The sequence below is a fragment of the Mesocricetus auratus genome, unplaced genomic scaffold (assembly GCF_017639785.1).
Source record: "Mesocricetus auratus isolate SY011 unplaced genomic scaffold, BCM_Maur_2.0 Super-Scaffold_6730, whole genome shotgun sequence".
Lineage (NCBI taxonomy): Eukaryota > Metazoa > Chordata > Mammalia > Rodentia > Cricetidae > Mesocricetus > Mesocricetus auratus.
In genome coordinates this window covers 117,352,559-117,363,529 of record NW_024429184.1, presented here as the reverse complement: position 1 = coordinate 117,363,529, position 10,971 = coordinate 117,352,559, and the positions used below count along the sequence as shown (strand labels likewise).

At 44.0% G+C, this 10,971-nt stretch overlaps 1 protein-coding gene and 1 long non-coding RNA gene across 2 annotated transcripts; one reads left to right on the top strand and one right to left on the bottom strand.

Annotated features, from left to right (window-relative positions):
• Positions 1 to 2,928: 2,928 nt before the first annotated feature.
• Positions 2,929 to 7,243, top strand: LOC121138894 (protocadherin beta-8-like). The gene has a single exon (XM_040741931.1). The coding sequence runs from the start codon at positions 3,326 to 3,328 to the stop codon at positions 5,675 to 5,677; it is 2,352 nt and encodes a 783-aa protein (XP_040597865.1). The 5' UTR covers positions 2,929 to 3,325; the 3' UTR covers positions 5,678 to 7,243.
• A 939-nt stretch (positions 7,244 to 8,182) lies between these two features.
• LOC121138896 lies at positions 8,183 to 9,471 on the bottom strand. The gene is made up of 2 exons (XR_005875769.1): positions 9,421 to 9,471; positions 8,183 to 8,366 (listed from the first exon to the last, which is right to left on the bottom strand). It is a non-coding gene; the product is annotated as an uncharacterized LOC121138896 (long non-coding RNA).
• Between the last annotated feature and the right edge of the window lie 1,500 nt (positions 9,472 to 10,971).

The following is a 10,971-nucleotide window of genomic DNA, read 5'->3' as shown; positions in this document are numbered from 1 at the left end:
AAGACTGTTCTACTCTCTACCCAAGGTCGAAACTCTAAACAGCCAATTTTCACTAACTGGAGCACACATGAAGAAGTCACGGCACAGTCATGCAGAGAAAAAATCAAGCAATAACAACAGTACAAGTCAGCTTTACAAGCACAGTGTTCAGCAACAGACAGCAGAAGCAAAAGAAGAATAAGGCTATTTGTATAAAATTTCTAACAAAGGCAAGATGTTCTAAATTAAATACATGATAATAAGAGTCAAGACATTGTCTTTTGGGAGAAGACTAATAACTTGTCAATGGTAAGATCAAACATTTAGGGTGTGTGTGTGTGTGTGTATACACATCTTTCTCTGAACCATAAGCTCATCGTTTTGGCCACAGTGTCTGGCCTGTGAGATTCCTAGATCTGCCTGGCTCCAGTGCTGGTGGTACAGGCATGTGCAGCCATGACTACCTTATTGGGGGTTTGAACTCAGGTCTGCATGTGTGAAAAGCAAGCACTCTTTCCTACTGAACCATTGTCTCACCAGCCCCCATTTTGCTTCCTTGTCTAGGTTCTATTAATAGAAGTATTAACTGTGAACGTTTACACAGATGTACACTTAAGATCTGTGTCCTTTCTAGACATATTACACTTCAAAGCAAGAGTAAATTGTGTAAAATATGAATCCATTGTCATTAATTTATTCATTTTCATAAAATGTAAGACACAAAAGGCATTTCTTTACATGCTTAAGAATTATTTTAAAAATTAATGTGATGTGTTTTAAAAGCTTCTTTTTACTGAAAATTAACTTGGCAAATACTTATTTAAAACTCAGAACTGCTAAGGGCTGGGTGACAGTTCAGGGTGCATATGTAGCTTCAAATGGCTGTGACGCAGAGTTAGGAACAGGAAAAATGTGGTGGAGCAGCTGGTGGCTGGTGGTCTGGTCAGGAGCAGGCCTCTGGGGCTGGCCATGACTGTAGGCCAGAAGATGGAGCCTATGAGAAGGCTATGTATACGAGCCTGGAACTCGTGAGAAGCAGATCAGGAGTGTAGGAACTCGTTTGTGCAGCAGCAGCATTATACAACAACACTGCTGTATGGTGTTGCACAGAGACCCACAGCTCAGCACCATCCAAAGCATCTGGGGCGACAGATGATTTGATGCTCTGCAGAATTTGCCGCTAGTATTTCAACACTGCAGTGAACATCCCCACTGCTCTCCCAACTCTGTATTGGAAAAGTCTGGGCCTATAAAACTCAGTGTCCAAGTTGTTGTGTATCAGTCACACAGACCTGAGAAACAGTAGCCTTTTAGATGAACTGGTTAAAAGCACACATTTTACATGGGATCACCTTGGGCAATTTTAGCTTTGCCACCTACATCTCCTTTGTCTTTCACCTCAAAGGGAGTTGCTGTCAAAGTACATGCTGCTGTCATCAATCTTTCTATAGAATAAGGGAGCAGGTTAACGGACACGTTCTCTTATCAGAGTTGCTGGGAAAATCAATGACAAGAAATTCAATCCCCCAACCAGGGTCAAGCACTTCTGCAGAGACTAAAGAGACTCATTGTGTAGGAACGATGGCTCCTAGTTCCTTAGATACTAACTGTCCTGTGTCTCCCTTTATATCTACTCTGGAAATGGACACTACAGTGGCTGTTACTGTTCATAGGGTCAACATTCCTGAAAGTCTCATTCATAAGCATCTAGACAGTAGCTTACCAAAGCAAGAAAAGAACCTTAGAAATTATACTCACAAAAGGAAGCTGCTTCCCCAAGCTGTGCTTAACTTGTTCTCTGTCTGTCTTTTAAAGAAAAAAACTAAACTGGTAAGGATGATCTCTCCAAGGAAACAAACAGCAGCTTGTTAAAAAGCACCAAGAGTTTGCACCCATGTACAGTGCCCAGTGTGATGGTTTGCACTCCACATCAGCAGCTGAAAGAGTGCAAGACAGTAAGAACATGGAGAAGACCAAAATGTGCCTCAAAGCAAAGAGACACAATGCTGGTGTCATGGCTTTACAAACCAACAAGCAGAAAGGGAAATAAGTAAAACCCACAGTACACATTGTGTAAAAGGCATCAGAACGATTCCAGTTTCTGGTGGATTAGATCAGACCACAAATGATACAAGAAAACTGGCAGAATGTCAAAAGCCAAAGTATTGAAATACGTGAGCCCACAGACAAGTTGCCATTGTATGTCTGTCAGTACACATGGGAAAGAAGATGGGAACATGGACTTCCCAGGTGTGATCCCGGCAACAAACCACTTTCCTCAAGTCGGACTCTCTCCTCCCTCAGTAATCAGTGCCCTAGAGACCAGATGGATCTCCTGGTTGCACTGATATTCCTGTCAGCAGTCACATTCATGAATAATTCTAGTTCTGCCATGGTCTTTCCAAGAGCTCCTGCAATTTCAGAGTTCTTTAAAGTCCATTTTCATATTATTTCCACTGGGGAACCAATTAAAAAAACACAGCTTTCCAGGTGTTGGTGGCCACATGCCTTTAATCCCATTACTCAGGAGGCGGAGGCAGTCGGATCTCTGTGAGTTCAAGGCTAGCCTGGTCTACAGAGCAAGTTCCAGAATAACCCCCAAAGAAATACAAAGAAACAACAACAAAAACCCAGCTTCCTTTCACCATCTTTACTGTAATAATCAGAGGAAGGTATTAATACTTTTGTCCAAATTTACATACTTTTAAAAAGTTCCATACCAGGTCATCAGCATCCAACAGTTACTGATGGCTGTTTACTAAGTTGGATATATTTGTTTGTTAGACCCATGTGCGTTTTACATAGAGTATGTTTGTAAAGTCACAAAATTAGTATTATAATTTTTAAAATGTCAGGAGAGTCAGTAGTTGAACTTAAGGTAACTGTTACAATAACTTAGAAAATTTTGTACTTTTTTTTGGAAATGGAGTTCCAAGATGATTACTGTTAGTATTTTTTTCACCGGGGTCCGACAGGCCTTTAATATTTTTAATACTAGCTGTTAAACCAAAATAAAAAGTGGAATAAATGGATTTTAACAAGGGGAGAAAAACCAGAACACAATGAAAAAGGCGCATGCAATTGTGAATAAGGACACTTGGTGGCGCTGCAGGCTAAGCGTATGAATAACGGGCTCAGCGCTGCGACTGCCCTGGAAGCCATTACTAGGCATCAGAACTTAGACTGGTCTGTTTCCTAAAAGAAGGTGGTATTCAGGCTGGATCTAGGAGAGCAATCATCAGAGAAGGCATAGCTACAATACCAAGTCAGTGAGTAAATTTTAGTTCTGTTATTTTGAAAACACGTGAGCGAATTCGAACTGCACCTTTTGGATCCAGTGTGAACAATGGAGACAGCGCTCGCAAAAACGCCACAGCAAAGGCAAGTAGTTTTTCTTACTATGTTGCTTTTGTGGGAGTCTGGCACCGAGGCAATTAGATACTCCATGCCAGAAGAATCAGAGACTGGCTACTTGGTGGCTAACCTGGAAAGAGATCTGGGGCTCAGAGTGGGGGAGCTGGCCTCTAGAGGGGCACAAATCCATCACGGGAGAAACAAACAGCTCTTGGGGCTGGATGCAGAGACCGGGAATTTGCTATTAAAGGAAAAGCCAGATCGCGAGGTGCTGTGTGCGGCGACAGACCCTTGTGTGCTGCACTTCCAACTCATACTGGATAACCCTGTGCAGTTCTTCCAAACTGACCTGCAGATCACAGATGTAAACGACCATTCTCCAGAGTTCCCTGACAGGGAAATGCTTCTAAAAATCCCTGAGAGTGCCCAACCAGGGACTGTGTTTCCCCTGAAGGCAGCTCAGGACTCTGACATAGGGAGCAATGCTGTTCAGAACTACACAGTCAGCCCCAACCTCCATTTCCATGCGGTCACTCACAGTCGCGCTGATGGCAGGAAATACCCAGAGCTGGTGCTGGACAGAGGCCTGGACAGGGAGGAGCAGCCTGAGCTCACTTTGACCCTCACTGCTGTGGATGGAGGGTCTCCGCCCAGGTCTGGGACCACCACAGTTCGCATTGAAGTCGTGGACATCAATGACAACGTCCCCCAGTTCCTACAGTCGCTCTATGAGGTGCAGGTCCCTGAGAACAGCCCCCTTGGTGCCTTAGTTGTCACGGTCTCTGCCAGGGATTTAGATGCTGGGATATATGGGAATGTCGCCTACTCTCTGTTTCAAGGTGGTGGAGCTTCTCAACCGTTTGTAATAGATGAAGTCACTGGAGAAATCCGTCTGAGCAAAGAGTTGGATTTCGAGGTAACCAACCATTATAACATAGAAATTGCGGCCACGGATGGAGGTGGCCTTTCAGGGAAATGCACGGTGGCTGTACAGGTGTTGGATGTGAATGACAACGCCCCAGAGCTGACCATTTCCAAGCTCTCAAGCCCTATCCCCGAAAACTCCCTGGAGACTGTAATTGTTGTTTTCAGTGTTTCTGACCCAGATTCCGGGGACAATGGAAGGATGGTGTGTTCCATTCAGAATGATCTTCCATTTCTTTTGAAGCCCACATTCGAGAATTACTACACTTTAGTGACAGAGGGAGCACTGGACAGAGAGAGCAGAACTGAGTACAACATCACCATCACAGCCACCGACCTGGGCACACCCAGGCTCACAACCCAGCACACCATAACAGTGCAGGTGTCTGACGTCAACGACAACGCCCCCGCCTTCACACAAACCTCCTACACCCTGTTTGTCCAGGAGAACAACAGCCCTGCCCTGCACATAGGCACCATCAGCGCCACAGACTCAGACTCAGGCTCCAATGCCCGCATCACCTACTCGCTGCTGCCCAGCCACGACTCGCAGCTGGCCCTGGACTCGCTCATCTCCATCAATGCCGACAACGGGCAGCTGTTTGCGCTCAGGGCGCTGGACTATGAGGCCCTGCAGACCTTCGAGTTCCGCGTGGGCGCCACAGACCAAGGCTCGCCTGAACTCAGCAGTCAGGCTCTGGTGCGCGTGCTCGTGCTGGACGCCAACGACAATGCGCCCTTCGTGCTCTACCCGCTGCAGAATGCATCTGCGCCCTGCACAGAGCTGCTGCCCAGGGCGGCGGAGCCAGGATACCTGGTCACCAAGGTGGTGGCTGTGGACCGCGACTCTGGCCAGAACGCCTGGCTTTCGTTCCAGATGCTCAAGGCCACTGAGCCAGGGCTGTTCAGCGTGTGGGCTCACAATGGCGAGGTGCGCACCTCCAGGCTGCTGAGTGAGCGCGATGCTCCCAAGCACAGGCTGCTGCTGCTGGTCAAGGACAATGGCGACCCTCCTAGGTCTGCCAGTGTCACTCTGCATGTGCTGCTGGTGGATGGCTTCTCTCAGCCCTACCTGCCTCTGCCCGAGGTGGAGCGCGACCCCGCACAAGACCAGGATGCACTCACGCTGTACCTGGTCATCGCCTTGGCATCTTTGTCTTCGCTCTTCCTCTTTTCTGTGCTGCTGTTTGTTGGGGTGAAGCTGTGCAGAAGGGCCAGGGCGACTGCTCTGAGGGGCTGCTCTGTGCCTGAGAGACACTTTCCTGGTCACCTGGTGGATGTCAGCCGAATAGGGACGCAGTCTCAGAGCTACGAGTATGAGGTGTGTCTGACAGGAGACTCTGGGATCTCAGATTTCAATTTCCTTAAGCCCATTATTCCCAGTAGTCTGATTCCAGACACACACATGCTGAATAGTTAAAATTATAGAAATGACTTAGGTGTCTTTAAGAGAAAGATAAAATAGTAGTTGTTGGGATGTCAATTTTTTTTGGTAATCTGTAATATTGCCCTGAGATTGTTTTATTTCTATGTGGCTTCACTTTTATGTCATCATTTCGTGCTTTAACTGTCTCCTGTCTGACTAACACAATCTTAGTGTATGTTTTCTCTTACTCAGAGGATAGTAAAATCTTCACTCTGTTAGTGACAACTTAGTTTTATATCTCATTTAATGTAGTGAATTTGGTGAGCAATGTAGAATCACAAACATTTCACAATTTATTTATAACAATTTCCTCTTGAGTTTTAGGAGGTATTCTAACTATCCAATGTGCTAGGTTTATTGAGATGCTTGCATACATGCAGATAACCCACCTGGTTTCATCTTGTCTCTAACCTCCAGCCTCCCTGTTTGCTTTCTCATTGCTCCTGAATAACACCAAGAAGGGAAAGTTTTCTTCTCTTGTCCTTGTGTGTGCCTATTGTTCCATCCATTTTCCTGTGAATGATGTAGGTTTTCATTCTTCTTTAAGGACGAATGAAGTCGCAGTGTGTGAATTGGAGGTGTGACTCAGTTGGTAGAGTCCTCAGCATGCACACCCCCCTGGCTTTGAGTATCAGCATCATGTGTTACACTGAAGCTCCATCTGGATTATGTGAGACTCTGTCTCTCAAAAACAAAAAAAAACTTCATTTTGCATCTGTTACAATAATTTTAAAGTGTTTTCTCTATAGTCAACTATGGTGTTAAGTACAAATGAAAAATGTTTTTTAAGGAATATAGTAATTTGCAATCCTTTTAGGAGCAATAAGTTTAACTCATTTCTTTATTGACAGTAGTTATCCCTTTTTTTGAGACAGGGTTTTGCTACATTGCCCGGACTGTCATGGAACTCACTATGTAGACCTAGCTAGCCTCAATCTCATTGAGATTTATCTGCCTCTCTCTCTCCTGAGTACAGAGGTCCAACTCATGCACCACCATACCCAGAAGCAATTAATGTTCAAGATTTCATTTTTTTATATTGGCCTAAAAGCCAAAACCATAGATAAATCTACTGGATTACTTTTATGCTTTTTTTTACTTCATGGTTGTTGAAAGTGTAGTTACAGTGTACAGGAATAAATTAAGCATTTTAAACTCTTGAGCATTGTTTCCTTTTCATGTGATTTGGTGAGGTGTATAGTTAGATACCACTTTGTTATGTAAATGCTGAACTGTTGAAGTAAAAACCCATGGGATAATTTTTTTTAAAGTACTACAGAAAGGACAGGAGTTCTGTTAAGCCCTATTGGTTACTGATATCCATTTCTCATATATATGGTAATGCAGGAGGAAAATATCTTCTTAGTTTACTGTCAATGTTCCTTCTGATTGTAATCTGACATAGTTTAGGATTGCTCAGAATCTTGCTCAGATAATAACCTTTGATCAGTATTCTGCATCACCATTGTAATAAAAAGATGTATGAAAATGGGAATTAGAGAACAATATTATTGAGAAAGATCCACTACAACATAGAATTAAATCTATAAGGAACCAAAACTTCAAATATTATGGCTCTTTTGAATGAAATATGTCTTAGTTTTCTACTTCTATGATAAAATACCATGACCAAGGCAACAAGAAAGAGTCCTATCAAGAAAGAGTCTATGGAGCAGAGAGAATTCCTGGTGACTCACAGTTTCAGAGGGTGAGAGTCCATGACCATCAAGGCAGGAAGCATTGCCAGGAGTATGCAGAAGGCAGAAATAGTGCAGGAGAAGTGCCTGAAAGCTGACACCTTGACCCAGGAGCAGGAGGCTAACTGGGAATGGTGTGGGCTTTTGAAACCCCTGAGCACACCCCCAACGACACAACAGCCCCAAAAGGCCACACCTAATCCTTCCCAAACAGTCCCACTGACTGGGGACCAAGTGTTCCAATATATGAGCCTATGGGACAATTCTCATTCAAACCACCATAGACTGTGACTGTGACTGTGACTTCACAGGAGAGCACATTTTTATTGTGCTCATGGCCTTAGGTTCTATCTCCACCACATAAGAAGGACTTTTGTTTGGATGGCTACTCTCCTAATATTTTCTCTAGCCATTGAGATCTTTGTGAATCTTGCAGCGTGCAGGTTCCATAGCCCTTCCTTCTCATTTATACCACACAATAACACAAATTCCACCTTTATAAACTACACATGAATGAACAAGTGTTCATAATTATTCAGAGATATATTGCAGAAAGCTGAAGGATGAAAAATATATACCATATAGACAGTAAACAAAAGAAGTTTGGAGAATAGCAAAAATCAAACAAAATTAATTTTAAAGACCAATAAAACACTGGTAAAGAGGGACATAATGCATGATAAAAGGGAGAACCTATTGGGAAAATATAACTTAAATGTATATGTATCTAAATACAGGACCTCAAAGTAAATTTCTTAGTTGCTGTTTCTGTTGCTATGATAATAACCCTGACCAAAGCAGCCGAGAGATAAAGTATTTATTCTGGCTCACAGTTCAAGGGTGTAGTCAGTCTTGGCTGGAGGTTCCAGAGCTTGAAGTAGCATTTACAGCAAGGAAGCAGAGAACAATGAATGTTGTGTTCACTCCACCTTTTCATTTTTATATCATCCAGGACTAGTGCTACCCACAGCGGTCAGGTCTTCTCACTGCAAAGGATCCAGGATTTAGTTTCCTAAAGACATGTCCAGAGGCACATGCCCCAGATGAGATTACCCATCACAACAAATGAAACAAAATTTGACACAAATAGTATTTAATCTTATGATCAGTTTCAAGTAAACTAGTTATAAAACCAAGATTAACTTTAAAAGTTCCTGTAAACACACACTGATAAAATTGACTAAAGAAGAAATAGAAAGTCAGAATAGACTCAATGAATCATTGTTAGTACTCAGATTTTTCCATAAAGTCTTACAACCAGATGACTCCACAATTAAAAAATAGCATCAATACTTAAAAATTGTTTAGAAAATAGAGGAACAGAAACTACTTATGAACTCATGATGGTTGTAGTAGTCCCCTATGAGGAAATCAGTCAAATACAAGAAAACTATTTACCAATTTTGAAGTATGTCTTCAAAATTTCTCAACTAAATACAAGGTATTAACTCTGTTAACATACATGGAGATTATGTGTTATGGCCAAGAAAGATTATCCTTGGAATAAAACATCTTTTCAATACTCAAAATAAACCAATGCAATAAACTTGTTAGCAAGCTAGTAGAAAAACACTACACAACTTTTTCATTAAATGGAGAAAAGCATTTTAGAAAGCAACACTTTCATGACAATAAAACATACAAAACAGTAGGTGTGAGGAGCCGCCCTCGCTATCGCTATTGCCGTTAGAAGATGGCGCTGACATCCACTGTCAGTTGGAGTTAACTGTTGCTGTCAGTTGGAGTTAACTGTCGCTGTCAGTTGGAGTTAACTGTCGCTGTCAGTTGGAGTTAACTGTCGCTGTCAGTTGGAGTTAACTGTCGCTGTCAGTTGGAGTTAACTGTCGCTGTCAGTTGGAGTTAACCGTTTAAACTGTGCCTCTCCCGTGACGTCATCTGGGGTGATGTGCAAACCACCAATCCCGGCTCTACACATCTCACTCGGAGCTCCTAGGCTTATATAAGGGGCTGGGTTTCTTAGCTTGGGGTCTCCCTCTAAGAAGCTGATCATCTATCTCTCAAGATGCATTAAAGCTTTACTGCAGAAGGATCCGAGTGTTCTGCGTCGTTCTTGCTGGCGAGACGGTAGCGCGGGACATCTGGTGCCGAAACCCGGGAACTCTTCAACATCGCCGGCGCCGCGGGAGACCCCTCGGAAAACGGGGCGGATTCAGAACTGCAGGGACGTAGGTTCAGAGAGGTATGCTTTATCCTGAACAACCCTTTTCTCGACTTTGGCCTTAGTTTGTCATCACCGTGGGACGGGTCAGTGGAGGCTTTGGTGCTAGTCCTGTTTGTCCTTCTCCTTCATCGTGGCTGGTGCTGACAGAACGGCGCTGTCCATCTGGCGCTGTCCATCTGGCGCTGTCCGTCTGGCGCTGTCCATCTGGCGCTGTCCATCTGGCGCTGTCCATCTGGCGCTGTCAGTCTGGTGCTGTCAGTCTGGTGCTGTCAGTCTGGTAACGGAGTTGAGCGCGTTTTTTAGATAAGCTGTCAGCGCGATGGGGTCGTCACAGTCAGTGGTTACAGCCTTACAGACTGTGCTAAAACAAAGAGATCTTAAAATTGCACCACGAACACTTCAAAATTTTGTGAAGGAGGTAGATAGAGTGGCACCATGGTATGCTTGTTCCGGGTCCCTCACTGTGGCCTCATGGAACAAGCTAGGTAAAGAACTAGACAGGAAGCATGCAGAAGGAGATCTCTGCTTAGGTACCAAAGCCATTTGGAAGCTAGTTAAAAACTGCTTGGAGGATGAGGCCTGTCACCCTGCTATAATAGAAAGTCAGGGAACCTTAGAGGAAGTTCAGGATAGCATGTCAGAAACTGAACGGAGTGAGAGAATGGGAGCTCGCAAAAGAAAAAGACATGTCTAAGAAAAAAGGCCCTCCCCAGGAAGTTAAGAAAGGGGGAGAGAAAGAAGGGAGTTATCATTCACCCCTTAACAAATCTAAGAAAAAGAAAAAGCCAGAATCTAGTCTATACCCTGCAGTAGAGCTAGAAGCCTTGGAGCTAGATAATTCTGATTCTGACACTCTGGATTCTAGCGAAGAAGGTGGTCTAGAGGAGGAGGTGGCACGGTATGAGGAAAAAAGATATCACCCTGATAGACACCGGCCACTGAAAACAAAAATGAATGTGAGGCCACCGCCTATAAATCCGGCGGGCTCACGCCCCTCAGCGCCTCCGCCATATGAGCTTCGGCTGAATACTGGTACTGACTCCTTTTTACCTTTAGAGGAACGGAGAAAAATACAAATGGCTTTTCCAGTATTCGAGAATGTGGAAGGCGGAAGAGTACATACCCCGTAGATTACAATCAAATTAAAGAATTGGCCGAATCCGTTCGTAATTATGGGGTCAATGCTAACTTTACCACATTACAGGTGGAAAGGCTTGCTAATTTTGCCATGACTCCCACTGACTGGCAAACGACAGTGAAAGCAGTGCTTCCCAACATGGGACAATACATGGAATGGAAGGCTCTCTGGTATGATGCAGCCCAGGCACAAGCTAGAGTTAATGCCACGGCTGAAGATGAGAATCAGAGGCAGTGGACATTTGAAATGCTGACAGGTCAGGGTCAACATG